This window comes from Chiloscyllium plagiosum, chromosome 19 (genome assembly GCF_004010195.1).
Source record: "Chiloscyllium plagiosum isolate BGI_BamShark_2017 chromosome 19, ASM401019v2, whole genome shotgun sequence".
Classification (NCBI taxonomy): domain Eukaryota; kingdom Metazoa; phylum Chordata; class Chondrichthyes; order Orectolobiformes; family Hemiscylliidae; genus Chiloscyllium; species Chiloscyllium plagiosum.
Window position 1 is genome coordinate 36,682,296 of NC_057728.1, and position 24,860 is coordinate 36,707,155.

General features: G+C 40.1%; 1 protein-coding gene and 1 pseudogene across 1 annotated transcript in view; both read left to right on the forward strand.

Moving 5' to 3' along the window:
• The first annotated feature begins 204 nt into the window (after positions 1–204).
• On the forward strand, positions 205–1,095 carry LOC122559434 (annotated as a pseudogene).
• A 403-nt stretch (positions 1,096–1,498) lies between these two features.
• The window catches only part of LOC122559686 (F-actin-capping protein subunit alpha-2), a 45,569-nt gene continuing 22,207 nt past the window's right edge, over positions 1,499–24,860 (forward strand). The window contains exons 1-3 of the mRNA XM_043709571.1: positions 1,499–1,600; positions 12,576–12,639; positions 23,509–23,560. Of these exons, the coding sequence (XP_043565506.1) occupies positions 1,562–1,600; positions 12,576–12,639; positions 23,509–23,560 (155 nt within the window). The 5' untranslated portion in view covers positions 1,499–1,561. The remainder of the gene's footprint in view (positions 1,601–12,575; positions 12,640–23,508; positions 23,561–24,860) is intronic.

Below are 24,860 nucleotides of genomic sequence, written 5' to 3' on the forward strand. Positions count from 1 at the left end.
ATCTCAAAATAAGGGGTCACATATTTAGAACCAGGATGAGGAAGAATTTCTTCTTTCAGAGGTTTGTGAATCTGTATATTCAAAACTGATAGATATTTAATTAGTAAGGGAATCAAGGACTATGGAGAAAAGGCAGAAAAGTAGAGTTCAGAATTATTACGAGTCATGATCTCACTGAATGGCATAGGAGACTCAATGGTCTGAATGGCCAACCTCTCCTTCTATGTCTTAGGGTTTTATGGACAGATAATTGAATCAGCCTTAACACTGCAGACTGTGGAAAACTGGACTTTGATGCAGTCACCCCTGCCTACATTGGCAGTGAGTAATCTTTATCACTTTTCGTGACTTCGTCCATAATAGAAGAAGAACAGGGAGCCTTTTCAGCTATGATCTCTGCTGATTTTATCTCTGCAACTTTGCAATGGTTATACTAAATTTATACATCATTAAAGAGCTCTTCCTTGTTGCAAGAGCAGCAGAATACAGTTATATTTGCCAGACTGTCAACTATACAGATGATGTCAATGAAGTACATATAGTGCCGACCTTCTGGTGGTATTTAGTTTCACAAGGGAATGAATATTTAGATACAGTATTTTTTACATTGAGGAAGAATTTTAACCAGGTCAGCTTCCTGCACGTATATCATCACTTCACAATGTTTCCCCTGGTGGATCAGAATCAAAATAGTAAATGGAGGGAAATTTTTTTCGAGCTCATATGAATGATGTTATCCATATTGTTATGTATCTATACTGCAGATTAGCAGTTTCAAAAATATCTCTGGTGGAAATGATACTTGATCATCTTGCAACTGGCGCAGTTTCATGTTATGATAGGTCACATTGCTTATTCCTGTACATTGATTACCCTCACCAAAGATGGATGCACCAGGCATTTGTATCTTAATGCCACACCTTTCATAATCCTCTTTGCCAACTTTCATGACAGGGAGCCAAACAAGAGCTCATAAAGGATGGAAAAGCAGTTCTGAATGGCAATGGAATAGTTAACAGGATACTCAAATCAAAAAACAAGCTGATGGTAGAAAATGGGAAAAAGGAGAAGAAAGGAAAAGCCAAGTGTGAATAAGATCCAGGGTGAAGGTGTAAAACAAAATGTTGCATGTTTTTTTTAAAACTGAGTCAGCAAAAAATGCATGAGTTTCATTTGGCTTTGAACCAAATTGTTGTATCCTTTGCCATCTTTGTAACTGATTGTATTTACTTTGTAAATTAAATTTGTGACGAATGCATTAGTATTGACGTGAATTATAGTCCAAAGATATTCACCATTAAATAAACTGCACTGAACAAGTTTACAAAGAACACTTTGAACGCCGCGCCTTCCAACTCGCCCTCTCCGTTAGAGGGCGCGCACGCTCGGCGCCGCCCCCGTGTGGGTATGGAGCACGGGGCGCGCACGCCGGTGCCGTTGAGAGGGGGAGGGGTTTGGGGGAGCGGGGTGGAGGCTGGAGGGGCGCGCACGCTGACGTTTTACCCAGGATGCGGCGGGTGAGCGCGGGGCCGCGCGTCAGTTATTTACAGCCCGGGCCAAGATGGCGGATCATGAGGAGCAGGTATCGGAGGAGGAGAAGGTGAGAGTGGCCGCGTTAGCGGTGCTTGTTGTCACTGAGCCAAATGGTCCTGCTTCTTTTGCCCGGCTCACTCTGACTCTGCAGCCGGTAAAAGGGTCGAAGATGGGCCGGGCGGCTGCTATAGGTGGTGGGTTGTAGGGGCCCTACCCTGCTCTGCTCTGCTCTGCTCTGATCTGCTCTGCCCGGGGCGGTTACTTTTTGGGCCAGGGCCACTTTTATTTTTAGCTCGGCTGCAGCCTGCCGCACTCCTTGTACGGTTGCCCGGCTCACTCTGACTCTGCAGCCGGTAAAAGGATCGAAGATGGGCCGGGCGGCTGCTATAGGTGGTGGGTTGTAGGGGCCCTACCCTGCTCTGATCTGCTCTGCCCGGGGCGGTTACTTTTTGGGCCAGGGCCACTTTTATTTTTAGCTCGGCTGCAGCCTGCCGCACTCCTTGTACGGTCGTCGTCTGGGCACCAACCCCACTGCTCCTAATGTTTTTTTTAAAAAAAACCGGGTGTGGGGGCTCAGGGCCCGTGTGGCCTGGGGAGGTAGGGTTCGGGGTTAGCGGTCGGGGTGGGGTCCATAACCTCTCCCCCTCCTTTCAGGCCCTTGGAGCGGCCGCATCTCCACTGTTGCTCTCGGCCTGGAGGTTAGATCCAGGGACCGCTCCTTTTGGGGCCAGTGTCCGGGCACCAGGGCGTGGCACCCGGGGAATAGCCGGTGTCCGCCTGTTGTAATCTCCACGAATTGTCAATCTCAAACTAGTCAATAGGGAAACTGAAAGAGCTACTCAGGCTGCAACAGTCAGTAAATACTGAAGGGGAATACCTAGGCTACATTTCACTCTTTCTGTCTTACCCCCTTTCCGTCATTACATTTTAATATATTTCTTATTGGCTCAGCTTACAAACTTGTGATCTGTTTAACTGTTTTTGCCTTTTGTTCTTAGTAACCAGAAGTAGCTGCTTTGCTGAAGGCTGTTCTTTTGTACCCCACCCCCAGCACTTATTTGGAGTCATGTTAACATCTGAAGGAGTGCTGGCTAATCAGCCTGCAAAAATAGAACTGTAAGCCTTCAACTCTGTCTGTGCCTTTAAATTTTACTTTATTGGAAATTCATTGTGCTTATTCAGTCTGTTCAGGTCATCATTGGCATTTGATTAACTTTCCAACTTGAAGGCAATAATACATCTAAGACTTGCTAGAGTGAATATAAGATAGTTAACATTTTCCTTGTAATAACATGCACATGTCACTGAATCTTGACCGTGGATTTCATGCGGAGACAAAACTCAAACTGGAATATTTAAATTATAAAAAGTTTTATGATGCTGGTGTGCAAAGCAGAACTACAGCAAATCTGATTAACTCCTCTCAATAACTTGGAGGGAGCAAGAGAATTTACTACGGCTATGTGTGAAATGTTTAAAGGAACTTTTTTGTGGTTATTTGATTAACCAAGATTGACATCATGGCTGTTTTCCATATCAAAACTGAATTGTTTAATTAGTAAACCTCTTGATTTAATTTAATTTATTTTAATTGCAAGCAATACTGATTTGTTTTCACTGAAGTTTTTGTTCACTGCACCTGTAAATTTGTGACATGTGCCAATTTACCCAAAAGGAAGTTTGATGCCTTAAGTGAAGAGTTTGCATTTTTTAAAATCGCAAATCAATGTCAAAATCATCATGTTTCTGGGCATAACCATTGTTTTTGAGACCATTCTGGAGCAGTAAATTACATTTATGCAGTGATGGCAGACTATCCACTAATATCACTAATAATTTGGTACGGTGACATTGTGGCTATGTAACTAAGTACACCATATACATGTCACACAGTTCTTCCCTTTACTATTCTCTTTGCACTTTTTAAAATATAGTTTTATGCTGATGACAGTTCACTTCCATTCCTTAGCAAGAATTTAAAAAGTTTGCATCACAATTTTATAAATAATGGAGCAGTTTAATTTCTGTGTAGATTATTGTTGGTCCCCATTATTCAATCTAGCCAGTTTGTAAAAAAAAAAATTGGTCATGCTACTTTTAAAGCATGTCAAGCCTTTTGCAGTCTGCTGAGCCTAATATAATAAATTGAGTTTGTCAGAAATCTTTTTAGATTATTGGTTTCTTAAGTTTAAAAACATTTCTTTGATGCTCTTTGAAAATGTGCTTACCTCATGAATGGAATTGTGTATGTGAAACTTTTCCTCCTGGTGTAAAAATGCCATTGTCTGACTGCTGCCTTTGGCATGAATCCTGGAAATATACATTAAAGTCAGAGGTATTGATTAGTCAACTTAATTTGTGATCTATCAGTTGCTTTTTTTTAAAGGAAATAGAGCTTAAGTTACATCAAGTATTCTACAGAGTCTATTTTAAATATGTCAAAAATGCACCTTTGAGTTTCTAATGGTTTAGTGTCAGTAATGGAGGGAAATAGCCCTTTAGGTCTTCATATATCTTGCAAAATGTTAGTAAAATATTTCTTGTTTGAAAATGTAACAGAGCATATTTAACAAAGTGGTAAAAGGACTATTCAAGAAAGATCTATTGGGTCCATTGACTCTGCCATACTCAGACTTTGTGACATCTATCCATAACCCTCTTCACCCTACAAACCTGTGATCTTTGGAGATGCAAAAAATAAAGCAAATTGAAACAATGATTAATTTCAGGGTCAAATTTTGATTAGTTTCCTGAAGTAAGTGGGAGTGTTCTAGTGTAGCATGATGACTAGGGGAGGAACCGGCTGCCACCATGTAATCTGCACAGGGTTCTACTTCAAGTTGAGGGTAACTGCAAGAAGTCCATTGAAGTTGCAGTATTAACACATTTATTCATTTCTTTTAAACTAAAACTGTTTTTGAAGTCAGTCAGAACAATTATGTTCTCTGTATAAAGATTAATTAGGAGTCTGTCTTTTTCTACTGAGCAATTCTCAGAAATAATTACATTTATTGCCTTTGTAATGATGGAGCAATATTTGGTGTCTGATATGTATCATGTGACATTTTTGGCCCTTCTGAGCATTGACCCAATTTCTAAAACATGTTGCAGTGTTTTGTTACATCTGGTATTTGTTTCTTTTAGAGCTTCATTTTTAATAAATACAATTGAGAAATTGGTGTTTGAATTCATTGCAAACTTTGAATTAATGTAAATGACACTGAGAAACAAGCTTAAAAGTAGAGATTAGCAACATAGCTTGAAGTACAGTAGTCATGACGATTCAGTAGTTGGGAAGGGTTAACAGTCTGCAGTCCAGACTAACTGTCCCAGATATTTCAGTCACCTTCATGCAAGAGTAGGGCTCGCATTAAATTAACTAGAAAAGTTTCTCTAAGATTTAAGATACTGGGCTCTTAATTTTATCATGGCCCAAGTAAAGAGAGCTCTGAAGGTAAATTTAGACTAGGAAGAGTTTTTGATCAGGATCTTATCCGTAATGGTCTTGCTTTTATTATCTCAATCGTGTGCTTGAATAGGACAAGAAAATATGGGCATGCCTATTATCGTCAGGAAGAAGGATTTCACTTTTGGGTTTTGATAGCAGTTGTATAACATTCACTTTGACATTTGGAGGAGATGTGGTGCTAATGTGTTAGCACTGTGCATGATTTGGGAAGTGACTAAGTAATTAATCTAGACTGGGAAAATAATACCAAACAGGATAATGTAATAGGAGTGTTGGGGTAGGTAATGCAGAAAGCACTTAACCAGAAGAATGTGGATTAGAAGATTGAAATAAAATGAACTAGTTATAAATGAGGAAAGATTGTGACAGAGATAAAGAATTGCTTAAGCAATTCCTTTAGCATGATTAATTTATTGCCACATGTACCGAAGTAGTGAAAAGCTTTGTTTACAAGCAGTACAGGTAGATCATAGCAAGCAAGGATGCACTGATCAAAAAGACAGATGCATGCAGGTTACGTTGTACAGGCCATGCACTAGTCAAGATCAGCATTATTTGAGGCTAAATCAGTCTAATAATGACAGGGAAGAAGCTGTTCCTCAGTCTGATGCATGTGTTCAGGTTTCTGTCTTTTTACCTGATGGAAGAGGTTGTGGATGACCATTACTGGGGTGCGATGGCTCTTTGACGTTGGCAGCCTTTCCATGGTAGTGAGCCATTAACTGGAGTCTATAGGTAGATGGTTGGCTTTTGTGGTGATCTAGGCTGTGCACACCAGCTTTTGTCATTCGAGTTTAGCAAGTTGAGTACTCTAGCTGAGATGAGTTAGGAGAAATGGCTTTGCCAGACTGGTGTAATACTGGTCGTTTTAAAAAGGAATTGCCAAGTTGCATAATAAGTATGTCCATTGTTAAGGGAATAACATTAATTTTACAGTGGAAAAATAAAGTTGAAGAGTCCCTACAAATTTTCCTATGAAAATAACTAAAGGGGAGAGAGGAAATATAATTGGCTGACTAGATAAAGGAAGTTGAGGCATTAAGATTTTTTGAAAACGTTTAGTAGAACAACGAAATATTTTATGAATGTCATGTGATTTGTAGAAAAGATTGACACTTTGAAAACTTTGCATCTTGTTGGTCTCAAAGGATGTTGATGAGGTGAATTCTAATAATATATATAAAACACACATACACACAACGACTCTGCTCTCGGCGCTCAGTAGCAATTAATTCAAATGCTTGCATCCTTCTGAGAAAAGAAATTTCACCGTGTATCTGACTTTAAATTCATCTCCATTATTCTGAGACTATGCATTCTTGTCCTAGACCCTCCCATGAGGGAAAAATCCTCTCAGCATTTACTGTCAAGCCCCTTTAATGTGCATAAGTGTTGAGAGGCTGGAAAGTAGTGAACTTAAGGATTTGGGCTGTCCTTGTTTGAGTTGCGACATTACAGCTAGGTGAGGCGAACAGGAGGTGAATAGACCTCCTCTTGGTTGGTTGCAAGTATTTTTAATTCTTTTAGTAGGATTAACACGTCAGTTAAAACCCGTTACTGGTCAAAATTAACCAATTGCCTAATTTTCTTGGAATTTTGTAAAGAGGAAAATCAATTGATAGCAAGCACGTCTGTTCACACAGATATACATGGGTGGCACACTGGCACAGTGGTTAGCACTGTTGCCTCACAGCGCCAGAGACCTGGGTTCAATTCTCTCCTCAGGTGACTGTGTGGAGTTTGCACATTCTCCCCGTGTCTGCGTGGGTTTCCTTCGGGTGCTCCGGTTTCCTCCCACAATCCAAAAATGTGCAGGTTAGGTGAATTGGCCATGCTAAATTGCCCGTAGTGTTAGGTGAAGGGGTAAATGTAGGGGAATGGGTCTGGGTGAGTTGCGCTTCGGTGGGTCGGTATGGACTTGTTAGGCCAAAGGGCCTATTTCCATACTGCAAGTAATCTAATATACTTTTTGAGAAATGATGACCATACTGAGTACGTAGATGAAGAATAAGCAGGTTTAATTTTTTGAATATTTGACTTGTTTTAGTTGAAACGGAGATTACAGCTATTTATTCTTGCATCCTCAGCAATAGTGAATTTTTTCGCATCTTTCAGTTCTCAAAGGTCTGGCTCCATTGTCTTTCTAAGCTGAATAGTTATGGGCAGCCCTTTCAGCACATGTGTAAACTAAAGTACAAAATGGGAATCTTGACACTTGCTCCTGAAAGTTGCAACAGAGTCAAGGTTTCAAATAAATGTGTTGGACTATAACCTGGTGTCATCTGAGTTTTGAGTTTAGGATCATTTCAATGCAGTCAACTTTGTTTATTCCTCATTGCTTTCGGAATATGCCTCAAATTGTGGTCAGGTGATCATGGAACCATTTTAGATCAATGTTTCTTCATTTTTAACAGTCCATGAAGGTCTCTGGTATGAAAGTCAGATGATGAAAGTTAGGAAAATGGATACTGTAGCCTGAATTTTACTGCTATTAAGTGCACTGTTGATAAAAACACTCCTCATTTAAGGCATATGATATGGATGTAATCTTTCCAAACTTGGGGTGTCAGTATTTAAGGCTGGAATGATATTCTGTTTATGTTGTGAAGCTATCAAGGTTTTGAGACAGCAAGTTAATTACTGTATAACTTAAGTTCAGTTTTTGTTCCGCACCCTAATGTTGAGATGAACATTTTACTGATCACTGAAATAATGACTGCATGTTTTTTCCTTCCCCAATTTCCCCAAAACTCAGATTGTAATATGCTGACCGCACCCTTGAGTTAACTAAAATAAGTCAACTTGGTTTATTTATAGAAGGGAGATAATTAACCTTGGGAAATACAATCCATCCTGAACAGGGATTTTATCTGCACCTATTAGAAATTGGGGACAGATAGAGGCAGTGGCCCATCAAAAAACAATCCAAAAGGGAGTAATGCCAGAAGACTGGGGAGAGTAGCTTCATAAATCCTATGAAAAAGCGACGTGAACAAATCAAGCAAGCTTTAGACTAATTAGCTTAAGTTTACGGTAACAGAATCCTTACCTAAAGTGTAACAGCATTACAACAGATTGCAAAAGGGGACAGTTGTGCTTGACTACCCTCATTGAATTCTTGAATTGACAATTACATAAGGATAATGTAGAATCTTAGAATTGTTTTGGCACATTTTACCCCTTCTGCCTACACCAGTTCTATTCCTTAGTGGAACCTCCTGCCTTTCCCCATATGCATGCAAGCCATTTTTATGCAAATAATCATCCAGTGCCCTCTTGAATTCTTCAGTTGAATATGCCTCCACCACATCTCTAGGTAGTGCATTCCATGCCCTAATCACTTGCACTGTTTTGTTTTAACATCACCTTCCCTTCATCTGTGCATCACTTTAACTCTGTGATATTTTGTTCTTTTTCTTTTGAGTGGCAAGTCTATTTACCCTGTCCGACCCGCTCACGATTGAAAACTTTAATCAAATCCATCTTTTTTCCTCCCAGGAGAGCATTACCAACTACTACAGTCTATCATAACCGAGGCATTCCTGTACGTAAATGTTAATATTTGAATTTCTAAAAAGCCTTTGAGGTATGTTCCCAATTAAGGTCAAACTTGATGGGGTGGGTGGGGTAGCGTTGTAGTTGGACAGTGGCAAAATGGTTAGTAATCTGGTTGCAAAACAGGAAACTGAGTAGGGGTAGTACTTGCTCAAATTAAACAATTGCATAAATGTTGTTGAAATCAGAGATATCCAAGATATCTCCACTTACAGGTGACACCAAAGCTAGGAGCCAGAGAGAGCCACGAATAAAACCTAGAGTCTCCAAAAGACGCCTATTTGTCCAGAGAGAGACTGGTTTAAGAATGCCCCCAAGTTGGCAAGTAGCATAGATGCACTGAAGGAGTTGGAAAAGTGAGTCACGTGAGGAAGAAGTGAAAGGATATGTTAAAATTGGCAGAAATTACATGGGAGGAAGCTTATGTATCACCTAAAACACTGGCATATATCAGTTGGTCATTCAAGTGGTCTGTCTTGTGTTGTGAATACATTGTAATGTTTTGGATGTAGATTTGCTCACTGAGCTGCAAGGTTCATTTCCAGACGTTTCGTTACCGTACGCGGTAACATCTTCAGTGGGCCTCAGACGAAGCAATGCTGAAAATTCCTGCTTTCTATTTATGTTTGGATTTGTGATATTTCCTGTGATGAAGTCACTTCCGGTTCCTTTTCTCAGGGTGGTAAATGGGTCTAACTCGATGTGTTTGTTGATTGAGTTCCGGTTGGAATGCCATGACCCACTCCCACTTGTATCCTCACATACGGATGAGGAAGGGCAACACATCCATCTTAGAACAAGCCAAACAAAGACACGCACGAGAATTCGTAGAAGCATGGCATTCCATCCGGAACTTTATCGCCTGAGGCCCACTGAAGATGTTACTTAGTAGGGTAAAGAAATGTCTGGACATGAACTTTGCAGCCTAGCGAGCAAACCTACATCCAAAACCTCAACCTGAGCAACAAATCTTCTCAAAACCCGCTAACATTGTAATGTATTTCAACCAGGTAAACAGACCATTCTGTTTTCAAGGCCCATGTTAACATTAATGCACTGTGAACTTCTTCAACCTTTCTTCTCCCTCATATCTAGATTCACCTTGAGTACTTCTGTTATTTGTCTCAACTACATCATGTGGTGGAATAATGGTGTGTATATGTATACACAGTTATTTTGCCATCCAAATTATTCCGCAACACTTTCCAGTGGAGTAAGGAGAATGGAATATTTCTGACAGAAATTACAGTAAAGTAAGACTTGACAGTAAAGTTAAATTTTGATAATTTCAAATGAAAGGTAGCAAAGTTGAAATTTGAACGGGGATTTCCGGAAGTAGGGTGTCCTGGGCAGTAAATCTTCTAGAAGGTCCAAAGGATGCCCACACCAGATTGGAAGCTTGACAACCAAGAGCCCTAATTTAGTTGAGGTGAATGTCATTCGTTGCATTTGTAAATTGGATGCTGATTTGAGGTTTTTTTAAAAGTATAAAATGAAAAGAGATGTTTGACTAGAGTGGTTACTTAGGTCAGATTTGTTTGGAAGCTCGAGCATGCCATTGGTATGAAGATACTTTTTGGCGAGAAGCTAGATCTCTGAACTTTGTAAAGCACATTGTGAATTTTTCATATTGAAGGGTGAAAGGTGAAAAATGAAGTTTAGCTGTTTGTAGCCTATCCCTTGAAGGTTGGAAAAGTCCCATACGTACATTCAAAGAGATAAAGTAGTGTAAGGATTATTTGATCCCTGATCTAACTATCATTTATGTAGACATTGTGAGAAAATGTGTACTTCAGGTTATGAAGTCTGGCATAAGTGCTAAATCAAACTGGACAAGATACTTTGTGTCCCATGTGTCAAAGGAGGGGGGGCTTCATGAATATAAGCTAAGGTTTGTTTTTTTTAAACCTACCTGGTTGGATGTATCATGACACATCTCTGTCACCAAGGATCAGAAATTCAATCAGTGCAGACACTATATACCTTGAATATATTGGTGTTAGCTTTTGAATAATGGTCCCTGTCCCCTGGATTTTTTTAAACTGGGAGAGATGGGACAAAGTGAGGTCATTTCAAAGGAATCAAGTCATTTGCATGGGACAAAGAATGGAAATGTGGCATAGGGAAGTATCCGTGAGGGGGAAGGAATTATCTCTGGTCTACTTATTATAGCTCACTTAATGCCAGGATATTTGTGGGCTTATCCATGACATTATCTGCCAAGTACTCTCCAAAGTAAGCCATCTATGCGGTTGATTAAGTTTTTTTTTAATGTTATTATTAAAAGATGCAAAATCAGCATCTAGTCCAAGTATTGGGAGTTGTTTATAGAAAGTGTTTGTGTTTGGATTTTCCCTATAAATGTTAAACAGATGGTGTTTGCAACACATTGACATAAAAGATCCCATGGCACTATTCAAGGAACAGAGATGTTCTCCTGGTGTCTTGGTTAATACTTAAGCCTCAGTAAATGTCACAAACTCAAATTATTTTGTCATCCTCAATGGTGTTTGTGGAACCCTGCTTCATGCAAATTGACTGTTCTGGTTACAGCAGTGACTACATTTCAAAGTATTTAAATTAGCTGGAAAGTGCTTTAGAACATTTTGAAGTATTGAACTACACTATCCAAATGCATTTTCTTAAAGCAACTTGATAGAGTATCAACTTGAGTTAAATCCTGATGGGATGTATTGTAGTTGTTGATCATTGCAACATCATGCTTGATACGATTAAAACTCTCTCAACACCAGGTTATAGACCAACAGGTTTGTTTGGAAGTACAAGCTTGCTTAGCACTGCTCTTTTGTCAGGTAGCTATGTGTTAAACTTGGGTAAGCGTTTATTAAACCATCATTAAGAGCAAGATACAAAGGGTTGAATGACGTACTCTTGTATAAGTGCTACTCTTCAGTAAGGTCACAACTGATCTGATTTTAACAAGTCTACATTCCTGCACACCCCAGTACCCTTTGTCTTGGTAATTAAGAATCTGTTTAGCTCTACCTTAAAAATATTTTAAATAATCTGCATCCATTGCCTTTGAGGAGGGGAATTCGAAAGACACTCTACTTTCTAAGAGAAAAAGAATTCCTTGTTTGTGTTAAATTGCAACCCCTTATTTCTAAAGTATGACCTCTAGTTGTAGATTCTCCCTCAGAGGAAGGATCCCTTCTCCATTCACCGGGTAAGTCCCCTCTGGAATTTTTGAGTTAAGTCACCTCAGGCTCCTGAGGATACATGCCTATCCTGAGTAGCCTTTCCCCATAAGGTTGTTAGCTAATTCAAAATATTAGTCAAGTAAACAGTCCCTGAACTGCTTCAAACGCATTAAAATCCTTCTGTACCTATGGTCACTAGTACTGTATCCTGTTTGTCCTTCAGTAAAATATTATGTACAGAAATACATTGGTTGATCCATTGGCACAATCACATTGTGAATGCTAGCCACCACCAAAGTGTTAATTGTGGATAAATTACTAATGTACTGAAGTGTTTTTTAACATGTAGTTGAGAATATTAAGCCTGTATGGTGACTCGTAACCAAATACAGTTCACTGCAATTGTCAAGTGAAATGAATGAAGGAACAAGTATATTAGGATAGTTTTGCAGTACTAGTAGTACTGTACCTTCTCATGAAGTTTGAAGAATGAGGTGATCTCATTGAAACTGACAAAATACTTTAAAGTGATACATTAAAGAAAACTCAGGTTTGACCCTAGCAAGCATGTATAGCATATCTCGAATGTAGACAAATAGGCATTTTGAGTATTGTTACAAGACGAGTATAATTCATTGAGTTGGATTAATTTTCCTTTTTTATAAATGGTCAGTAATATGCAGAAGGTTTAAAAAATGAAGGATTCGATCAATAAGATTCATTTTGATAAAATTGCTTATCCATTTCCCTACCATAATTGTCCTTGATTAAAATGTGTAGGAATGTAAAACCTGAGTTATTTTAAACTTGAATGCAAGTTATAGGTGAAAATTAATTAGAAAATTTTTTAATTACAGGTACGCATAGCAGCAAACTTCATTATTCATGCTCCACCAGGAGAATTCAATGAAGTTTTCAATGGTAAGTCTTATTAAATTGCTTATGGTGGCTGTGCCTTTTCATTTTGTCAGACTACAATTCAAAAGTTTAATTGTTAACACTTACCTGTTTGAAATTTAATTTACAAGCTTACAGAAAAATGACGTGTATTTACAGTAAGAATGTGGGAATATAGCATGAAACCTTATGTATTTACATTTTTTAAGTTTGTGCCAAGCACCTTGAATAAAATGAAAAGATATAGGCTTTGAGGAAGAAAATGTGAACTGTGCTATTTTTGTCCAGTTCATAATTAATCAATATTAGGTGTCCAGGAATGTGTTTGCTGCTCAGTCAATGTTTTATCTGGCCTGATGTTTTTTTTTGTTCACATACCTGTTTATATATGTAAGTTGAGCAATTATTGATATGAATGTCTGAAGAAAACTTTTGTACCCCTCTAAAGGGAAGCTTTCAATAGAAGTTCCTTATGATGGAAGATTGTTCCCTTTATTGATCAATTGGCTTGAATTTTGCAGTCAAATTAGAAGAAATGAAGTTTGTAGCTATGTGACAGTGTACTTGAAAGTGCAGTTTTGGTCTATTAAGTTTTAAAACCGATTAAACCCTCTGGGGACATCCTTGGACTAAGCTAGAAAAGAAATAGCAAGACTCTTTAAAACATGGGTTGAAATATCCTCATTAAGTTTTGCAGAGTCTAAACTTGGATGTACAAAGCACAAGGTCAAATTATTCTTGTCATGTAGAGAAAGTGAAATAAAGATAGAATTAAGCAAGAGTAACAAGACCAGGAAAGGATTTTTTTAATGTCATTAAATCTTCAATACTAGTCAATTTTGCAGGAATGAATGAATTTTCAGGACCAAAGCATGCTTTGGTGGTAGTTGTCATTTAAGTGCAATTAATGCACCACACCTGATCTCAGCAATAAATCTAGCTTCATCACACTGTGCATATTTCAGTGCTAAGTATATCTGAGATTCTGTTCTAACATGGTGAAGTAGAATTAGTCTGATTGCAACTAAATTGCCCATGTCAAGACTTACTGTCTGATTTACTTGTTAGTGAGTTAACAACTGGGTTTATAATGCATGCAAAATTTGGGTCATTACCTTTGCCCCCGGCCCATTTTGTTAGAGGCTGCCTTGCTGACAGATGAGGCGGGGGTGAAATGGTAGTTAGCTACTAGAAGAATCTCCCGTGTGTCTGGAACTGGAGTGTTGCCCAATAGAAATTCCTGTCGAGCTATCATGTTGGTCATGTGAATTAATTATAGTCAAACACCTTACAATGTAGTTGTATGTGCTTTGCAAATGTTTACTTAAGCATTTTAAAAGTTAATTCCAGGGATCCTAAGGTTTGCATTTATTGTCTATCATTAACTACCCTGACAAAGTTGGTGTGGTTCTCAGGGCTGGACCTGATTCTAGAACTGCTGTAGTTTACTTGAAGGGGTTGCCAAGATGTTCAGTCTATGGAGTGGTTTGATAGGGCAGTCGAGCATCAACTATGTTAGTATGGGACTGGATCTCACAAGTGATTGACTTCTTTCATTTCAAAAATGACAATGAGCAGAAAGTTGTCAGGCTTAATCTTCGCTTTTACTGTTCCAGTTTCTTAGACTGCACATTTTCAAACAGAGGCTTATTCTGTTGGTCTTAGTTAACCAATAAATACATAGGATAACTGTTGAAATCATTAACCCAGCAATGTTGTCCATAAACTACTTTTGAATTTCCATTAGGGCGGCTTAGTGGTTATCACTGTTGCCTCACAGCGCCAGGGACCCGGGTTCAATTCCCACCTCGGGCGACTGTCTGAGGAATTTGCACGTTCTCCCTGTGTCTGTGTGGGTTTCCTCTGGGTCGTCCAGTTTCCTCCCACAGTCCAAAAATATGCAGGTCAGGTGAATTGGCCATGCTAAATTGCCCATAGTGTTAGGTGCATTAGTCAGAGGGAAATGGGTCTGGGTGGGTTACTTTTCGGAGGGTCGGTGTGGACTTGTTGGGCTGTTCCGATCAGGAAGCAACTGTTAACACCTCAATCCTCCAAATGGCCATGTGCCCCAATGTGAAATATATAGGGGAGGCAATGCCCTAGTGGTTTTAACACTAGGTCATTAATCCAGAAACTCGGATAATGTTCTGAGGATCCGGGTTCAAATCCTGCCTTGGCAGGTTTGGAATTTGAATTCAATATATAAATTCTGGCATAACGAAACAACTGATGCCCATGAAACCACTGTTGATTGTCTGAAAAACCCGTCTAGCTCACTAATGTCTGTCAGGCCATTCTCATCCTCTGGCCTACATGTGATTCTTGAGAGTGAGTGAGGACTTGAGATCAGAGTTCAAAGGTGTGGCACTGGAAAAGCACAGAAGATTAGGCAGTATCCTAGGAGCAGGAGAGTCGACATTTGCATGGGGTGGGGAGCTGAAAGAGTTGGGGGGGAGGGGGGGAAGGTAGCTGGGAAGATGGTAGGTAGATGCAGCTGTTGGGTGTGAAGATGGGCAGGTAGGACAGTCGTGGGGCAGGGGAGAGATAAGGAAACTGGTGAAATTGATGTTGATGCCATGTGATTGGCGGGTCCCAAGGCGGAAGATGAGGCATTTTTCCTGCAAATATCCCCAATCACAATGATAGAGCACTCCACATCAATGCAAAATATAAGGCAGAAGCTTTTGCAGCAGCATTTGACCAGGAGTGTTGAGTGGATGATCCATTTCAGCCTCCAGTGGTCCCCAGCATCAAAGATTGATCTTCAGCCAATTCTATTCATTCCATATGGTATCAAGAAATGGTTGGAGGAACTGGATAGTGCAAAGGCATCAGCCCCTAACTGTATTACAGCAATAGTACTGTAGCCTTGTGCTCCAGAATTTGCCACTTCCCTCACCAAACTCTTCCAGTACAGTTATAAAACTGACTTCTACCTGACAATGTGGAAATTGCCCAAGTATGTCTTGTACCAAAAAACATGATAAATCCAATCCGGCTGGTTTCTGCCCCATCAATCAATTCTCTACCAATAAAGTGATGGGAGTCATCAATAGTGCTATCAAGCAACACCTGCTTGACAATCACCTGCTCAGTGACTTCCATTTTAGGTTCTGTCAAAGCTACTTGGCTCTTGATCTCATTACAGCCTTGGTTCAAACATAAGAGCTGAATTCCAGAAACGAGGTGAACATGAAGGCCACATTTGACCAAATAGTGGTGCAGCTTCACCACTCTAAGATTGACACTATTTGGGCAAAGCAGCCAGCTTGACTGGCAGCGCATCCATTCCTTCTATCACCAACAGCAGTATATATGATCTACAAAATGCTCTGCAGGAATTCACCAAAATTCCTTAACACCTCTTCTAAACCTATAGTCACTTCCACCTTGAAGGCCAAGGGCTGCAGATATGTGGGAACACAACCACATACAAGTTCACCTCCAGTCCACTCAACATCCCGACTTTGAAATATATTACTGTTCTTTCACTGTTGGATCAAAATGCTGGAATTCCCTCCCTACAGCATGTAGGCTACAGCAGTTCAAGAAGGTGGCTCACTGCCACTTTCTCAAGGGCAGCTAGAAACTGGCAATAAATGCTGGTCAGCAGTGGCATCCATATCCCTTGAATGAATTTTTAAAAAATTATTATTCTCAATTTTTTTTCTCGGTTATAATTGTATTCCTGTAACAATTAGAGGAACAAGTATAGATGAGATGTGAATATAGCTAGAGCATGAAACTTGTCTTTGTGACCACTTTGCATGCAACCTGAACCACCTGCCAAATTTGAACAAACTCCTCTCTGATAGAGTTCCTTTGTAGTAAGTTTGTGCTATTACTGCATTGGTGTTCACAAGTCACAAGGGAAATTTGTACATCTTCAGGCATCATTTTTGCCTCTGTGTTCCTTTCTGAAGAAAATCTTTGGTCCCGTCACATTTTTCTTCTACTTAAATCCATGACAGAGGGATCTGCAGGAAGTGAGACATAATTATGTTCCTAACCCTATGATGATCTAATCATGAGATAAGCATCAGCCTATAACCACATACAATACTTGTCCTTTTATTAAAATACTGCTTTCAGGTCTTTTTTTTTTTCTTCACTTGGTTTGGGGAATTTTTAAGTCCTTTTGTAACCATACATGAAAGTGAAAAGTTGTAGAAACAAGTTCTACAATCAGCCAAGAGTGAAATCACAGGATAGTGTTAGAATCTAAAGCACTCTATTGTAAATGCTGCGTGCACACAACATAGTAAATTGGCCTTAGAAGAAGCAAAAGTATGATTTAATTACCATTAAAAAGCATACCTTGCAGGGTGAATAAAACTAGCTTGTTTTTTTCGGGTTCTTCTCAAAATTAATACTGTTCCAGACTGGAGATCTGAACTTATTGAGCAGCTAGGTGTGGAAGGATAAACTGGCTCTCCTTTATTTACCAGTCCCTTTTGGATGGTTGTAACAACTTTTAATTAAAAATGACCCATTCCATTGTCTTTCTCTCAGGCCAATTCAGTTTGTTTTAAAAGGAACCAATTTCCACAGACATTCTCGAGTGAGTGAAATAATGAGCTAGCTTGTAATGGTGGCATCAGCCTATCCACTCCAGGCAGGCCACGTTTTTTTTTTTGTCCCCCCCCCCCTTCTGTCTCTCTTTTTTTTTTTAAATTACTCGAGTTCTGGAGAGAGAGACACAGTAGCAGCGATGGCATCACAAGAAGGATGGTAGTAGTCGTGGGGCCCAGAGCAGTGTTGACTGGAGCTCTGGTGCGTGGAGTGTCTGTGGACCTACGCACAAAGTGGTTCGAGTGAGTCAAGGAGTGCGAGCCAGAGTGGAGGAGATAACGTGGTTGAACTTTGACCATATACTTTTATTTTTCCACTTGATTACTAGCAAGCACTGATGTTAACTCTACTTTTAGTATAAGTGAAAAATAATGGTAGCACTTTATTTTTAGCTTTTGTTTCTCTACTGTTTGTACCTACATACCATCATACCTAAGGTGACACTCTATGGTGACATTTTACACATTTCACTGCACTTGAATACACATGACAAGCTTAATTTTTTAAAAAAAGTGAGTAGTAATGCCACATGCATGCACAGATTAAAAATGTAAAGTCACAAAATGCTAGAGATATGCAGATCAGTTTCTGGGCTATTTGTGAAGACTGTTTGCTGGAACATTGCAGCTATTTTATGAGAATATTGGTAGCATTGATGTTTGTAGTTGAGTAGTTCGTTTCAAGATTCTTAACTTTTCAGTTAAGCTGATTCTTTTGACCTAATTCCTTTCTGTGATGGCTGACCTGTACCAATGAAACAGACAGTATCCTTTTTTAATCTGCATTGGTTTTTAATGGCTATCGGAGGAGAAAGTGAGGTCTGCAGATACTGGAGATCAGGGCTGGAAATGTGTTGCTGGAAAAGCGCAGCAGGTCAGGCAGCATCCAGGGACCAGGAGAATCGACGTTTCGGGCACAAGCCCTTCCTGAAGAAGGGCTTATGCCCGAAACGTTGATTCTCCTGTTCCCTGGATGCTGCCTGACCTTTTAATGGCTATCCTCAAGCTGTGACTTTCACAGCTCACTAGTCCTCTAAGTCAGGGATTCCAAGTGTTTTTAACTCCTGTTTTATGCATGCCTGGTAGAATACGATACAATATGACTGCAGTTGTGGACCTAATCCACACAAGTTGGCTTTCTGCTGAGTAAATGTAGTCAACCTGTTTTTATCTCTAACCACAGGAGATTATGGTCCAGTTTGTTTTAACTTACAGCTACAGCAAAGTAGGCATGTTCACCGATCTGGGAAGTTGATTTGGAGACGTTTCGTCTTCAGTGCTCTGGAGCGTCCTGTGAAGCACTGCTGTATTCTCTCCTCTGGAATTTATTTGGTTCCATTCCTGCTGCTTCCAGTTGCCAGTTCCAGTTGTTGTAGTGGTTGGCTAATTGGGTCTAGGTCAATGTATTTATTGAAGCAGAAATGGGGCTAAGTAAATTCCTGAAGGCACAATACAGCAGTGCTGCATAGGCTCCAAACATACCCACAACTACGGCAACTGGCTACCGAACTACAAATCTTCATGCAAACCTTGCATAGTTTGGTTTGGACTGTTGCTCTTTGTTCTATTGGCATCCTCAGGTATGGCATTCTTTGATTCCTCCTGAGGTAGCCACTTAATTTGTCTGTATTTGGCTTTATTACTTTCCTACAAAAAATTGCAATTTAAATTTCATTTCTCTAAGTCTGATTTGTTGCCTTACACTAGGAATTGAAATTATAGTCACGTATGTACAGCACAGAAACAGATCCTTCAGTCCAACCAGATATCCTAAATTAGTCTAGTCCCATTTGTCAGCATTTGACCCATATCCCTCTCAACCCTTTATAGTCATATATCTATTCAGATGCCTTTTTAAATGCTGTAATTGTACCAGCCTCCTCCACTTTCTCTGGCAGCTCATTGCAGAGGGTGATGCCTGTATGCATGAAAAATTTGCCCATTGGGTCCCATTTTTAAATCTCTTCCCTCTGACCCTAAACCTGTGCCCCCCTAGTTCTGAACACTCCCATTCCAGGGAAAAGTCTTTGTCAATTTACTTTATCCATGCCCCTCGTGATTTTATAAACTTCTATAAGGTCACCCCTCAGTCTCTGACGCTCCAGGGAAAACCACCGCAGCCTGTTCAGCCTCTTCCTATTGCTCAAGCCCTCCAACCCTGGCCACATCCTTATAAATCTTTTCTGAACCCTTTCAAGTCTCAACAGCCATCCGACAGGAGGGAGACCAAAATTGTACTCAGTATTTCAGTAGTGGCTACCCAATGTCCTGCACAGTCATGACTTGATCTTCCACCTCCTATGCTCAGTGCTCTGACCAATAAGAGAAAGCATACCAAATGCCTTCATTATCCTACCTACCTGTGACTCTACTTTCAAGAAACTATGAACCTGCACTCCAAGGTATCTGTTCAGCAACATTCCAGGACCTTAGCAGGACTTATACACTTAATGGTAAGATTTGCTTTCCCAAAATGCAGCACCTCACATTTATCTAAATTAAACTCCATCTGCTACTCAGCATATTGGTCCATCTGATCAAAATCCTGTTGTCTTCTCAGGTAACCTTTGCTGTTGCTGTACCTCCAATTTTAGCATCACCTACAAACTTAGTAACTATACCTCCTATGTTCAAATCCAAATCATTTATATAAATTAGAAAAGCACAGGACTCAGCACTGATCCTTCTGGCACACTACTGGTCATAGGCCTTCAGTCTGAAAAGCAGCCCTCCAACAGCACCTCTCTGCCTTCTATCTTTGAACCAATTCTGCATCCAAATGGCTAGTTCTCTCTGTATTCCATATGATGTAACCTTGCTAACCAGTCTACCATAAGGAACCTTGTTGAATGTCTTTCTGAAGTTCATCTCAATCACATCTTCTGCTCTGCCCTCATTAAACCTCTGTTACCACTAAAAGCACTATCCAGTCAGTGAGGCATGATTTTCAACACACAGCCATGTTGACTATCTCTAATCTGTCCTTGCCTTTCCAAATACATGTAAGTCTTATTCCTCAGGATTCCTTCCAATAACTTGCCCACCATCAATGCCAGGCTGTCTAGTTGACACTTCCCTGGTTTTTCCTTACCACCCTTAAATAGTGGCACCACGTTAGCCAATGTCCAGTCTTCCAGCATTGTACCTGTGGCTTATTTCAGTAAGGGATTCAGCAATCACTTCCCTCACTTCCCACAGTGATATTCAACCTTTTAGGCAGGATAATCAAAAACTGAAATGGTAAGAGTCTATTGATAGGATCAGGGTATTAGAAAAGGAGGATTGAAAGGATGGTATAGATTAAATTTAGGAGGAACAAAGAGGCATCAAATGTTGGTAGAATAGTTTATTTAAAGAATAATGCTTGGCTTTCACAAAATAAGGCCAACATGAAAATCAAAGGTTAAAGCTGACAAGTGGCATTAAAGATGATCAAAGGAGACTTATGAACTTTTTTTAAAAAAAAGTTTAAGTCTGTGGACTGGGACAATTTTTGGAATTCAGCAAAGGAGAGCAGGGAAGTTGGGGGAAGGTACTCCAGTTTCCTCCCACAATCTGGGGATGTTCTGGCTAGGTGAATTAGCCATGGGTAATGAAGGTTACAGGGTTGGGTTAGGTGGGTGAGTCTGGATGGACTGCTCTTCAGAGGGTCAGTGTGGATTCTGTGGGCTGAATGGACTGCTTCCACACTGTAGGGGTTCTATGATTCCTCATTGGCAGGCTCTGGAGAATTGCAAGCATCAGTGCTTGGGCCCCATCAATTTACAGTGTATATCAATGTTTTGGATATGATCAGTTGTAATATTGCTGAATTTATGCGCACAGTATTTGCTGGCTGAGAGTTGAGAATGCAGAGAAGATGGGGTGGGTATTCAGAGAGGCTGTGTGGGGGACAGGAGGGTGGCAGATGAAATAATGTGGGTACTTGAGGTTATCTACTTTACTAGGAAGAATAGAGGTGCAGAATACTTGAGAGCCTGGAAAGTATCCAATGGGACAGAGGAGTCCTTGTTCATAAGTCATTGAAACCTTACTGGAGCAGTATGCAAATTTTGGAAGGCAAAATAGACCATCCTGCCTTGCAAGAGCACCAACATTTTGAGAGATTGCTGTCCCTCTGACTCCCAAGTGAGAACCTGACAGCTATATTCAGTAAATTATACCTTGCACTAATATCCTTGATTCCTCTGTCATCATCCACTGGGTAGGTCAGATCTAATAATGAACACAGTTGGGAGAAAGCCAAGCTATGACATGAGATCACCTGAAGTGACGTAGAATCATGTCAAATATGGGCAAGGAAACCTGATTACAGCCTGTCCCTGCCCTCTGAGTGGTAGCCATTCCTCCACTTTGAACACCACGGAAGAACCACTGAGAACAGCAAGGACACAGATGCAGTCTGGCTTGGGATTTCAATGTCAGTCAGAGGCTTAGTAAAACCTCTTATAGGCTGAACTTTGACATATCTGCTTGACTGAATCTGTGGCAAATGGAGGGAGAACCAATAAGATGGAAATGTCTACCTGATCTCCCCCCTCAATGTACCTGTTACTAATGCATCTATTTGTATAACTATTGTTTGGAGTCTTCACAGCACAGTGCTGACACATTCCTTTGAACTGAGGATACTCTCAATTCACAAGCTTCTCCAGTGATTTATGTAGAAGACGATGCTGAAGTGTTTGCAACTCCTTTTTTTAGATCAGAAGATTCCAGTGAATGATGTCACCCTGTCCCTCTCCCACTGGTACCATTCTTCAGCCAATTTGATACTTCATATGATTTAGAGGGGCTGGATTTGACCAAGACCATGAGCTTGACAACATGAAAGCAATTTGACTTGCAGTTTGTGGAAAATTGCCCAACTATGTCCTGTCCAGTGAAGGACCATCTGGTTAGTTGTTGCCTCTTCAGTTTACTTTCAATCATCAGTAAAATGATGGAAGGTGCCCTTAATGTTATCAAGCAACACTTGCACGCCTCTCTGCAAACCTCATTACAACCTTGGTCCGGACATGCACAAGAGTTGAGCATATGAGGTGTATAATTGACTCTGATATCAAGGTAACGTTTGATCAGGATCCCTTGAAATCACTAGCAAAATTGGAATAAGTAGGAATTTTTGAGTGGGGAGGGAGGGCACTATTCATTGTTTGTTTGGTTTTTGTGTTAACTCAAACATTTGGATTATCATCAGTCATCTCAGCCCACTGATAAACTGTAGGAGTTCCTTGGGGCTAGCATCTTCGGCCCACTCAATAGATGCTTCATTAATATGTTTTGACACCTTAAGATCAGAAATAGGAATACTTGACAATGATTAGTACCGCCTATTTATAGGGTCATGTAGCACAAAAACAGGTTCTTCGGTCCAACATCCCAATCAGACATAGTTGCGTTTGGCTCATATTTCTCTCAACTCTTCCTGTTCATATACCTAGATGCCTCTTAAATGTTGTAATTGTACCTTCCTCGGCCACTTTCTCCGGCAGATCATTTCATAACACGCACCACCCTCTGCATGATAAAATTACTCCTCAATCCCAATTAAATCTATCCCCTCTCAACGTGAACTCCCCCACCCTAGGAAAAAGACCATGGCTATTCACCCTATCCATATGCCTCATGATTTTATAAATTTAATAAGGTCACACTTCAGCCTCTGCTTCAGGGAGTAAAAACTCCAGCATACTCAACATTTTATTTCCTGAAAGAGAAATCCTATCTAACTTATTGTGAGTTCTTTGAAAAGATAACTTCCTGCAGTCGGTAAAAGGAAATTAGTGAATATACTGTTCTTGGTTTGCAATAGCAACTTTAAAAGGTGGGGTGATTTTGCACTTAGGAATAAATGCCCAACTCAGACTGGAATAGGCTGCATCTCAGATATTCACTTGGTCTTTTGGAGATAATTCACTTACAGCCTTCGTCATTACGTCCTTGTCTTGCCATGTTCAACAGTATTGCCATTTGCTGTATTTTCCATCAACATCCTAAGTGGTAGCGTTGACCAGTGATAGAAATACTGTAAATACATGAATGAGTTGGAGGCTGAAGAATCTAGTGAAAAACTCTGCTCCATTCTCTTGTTAACTGTACTCTATTGCTGTTCTTTTAATGTTGCTGAGTAAAATCTTGGTAGTTCTTACCTAACAGCACATAGTGTACCTAAAGTGTAAACTGCAGTGAGTTGTCATCACATAAGCAGAGTTACACAGGGCTGCTTTTTAAAGTTTTGGTGTGTATGTATACTGTTAGCATAACAATTGTGGTTTCTGCTTCCATGACTAACTCATACTTCTGTTAAATTTTCTGACAGATGTGCGGTTGCTGCTCAATGAGGACAATCTTCTCAGGGAGGGTACGGCACAGTAAGTAGAATTGTAGCTTAACTGTTCAATTTTTTTTAAAATCGGTACTGCTATAATGTATGTTTCTTCAATGTGAGTTGACTTTAACGCAATTGAAGAATTTAGACCATTATTTGTAGAATGCGAATCATTCTTACGTGTGGCTGTAACACGGTTCCTGCCTCATTAGTGGAAATGGCTCAGTTATTGCACAATTTTCTTATCACATGAGAACAAAACTGTCGTTATATCAGAACTGACTGCATTCATGTGTAGGATGTGGACATTGCTGGCAATGTTAAAACTTGTTGCTCATCTCTAAGTTGCCCATGAACAGGCCAGGCCATTTTAGAGGGTAGTTAAAAGTAACACTGCTGTGACACCGCAGTCCCCAGACAAGGATGACAGATTTTGTTTTTATTAGATTAGATTACTTAGTGTGGAAACAGGCCCTTCGGCCCAACAAGTCCACACCGACCCTCCAAAGAGCAACCCACCCAGACCCATTCCCCCACATTTACCCCTTCACCTAACACTACGGGCAATTTTGCATGACTGTGGGAGGAAACCGGAGCACCTGGAGGAAACCCATGTAGACACAGGGAGAACGTGCAAACTCCACACACAGTTGCCTGAAGCAGGAATTGAACCCAGGTCTCTGGTGCTGTGAGGCAGCAGTGCTAACCACTGTGCCACTCTGCTGCCCGTTCTTTCCCTAAAGGACATTAGTGTGCTTGATATTTTTAAAATGACAGTTATATAATTGCTAGTAGAATAGCTTTAATTCTAGATTTTATTTTTACAAGTCAAATTTGACAATCTGTTATGGTATATGAACCCATGTTCCCAAAATATTACCCTGGGACTCTGGGTTAATACTAGAATGTTATTGCCATCATGCTGCTATGCGTCCTCCCCCATACTAAAATTTGTTATTGTTAAAAAAAATACAGCTGTGCTACATGAAATAATAGTGCACAAATTAATATTTGGGAAATTGTTTTACACCAGTTTTCTTTATTTTACACTTTTTTTATTTCTGACTGCAAAGGGATATGTGGCTCAGATGTCCATTTTTTTGCAGACTTTTGGAGTTTGGCCAATGTTCAGAAGGTGCTCACAATCTACAAAGATTAGATTCCCTACAGTGTGGCAACAGGCCCTTTAGCCCAACCAGTCCACACCAGCCCTCCGAAGAGCTACCCACCCAGATCCATTTCTCTCTGACTAATACACCTAACCTACACATCACTGACCACTATGGACAATTTGGCATGGCCAGTTCACCTGACCTGCACATCTTTGGACTGTGGGAGGAAAC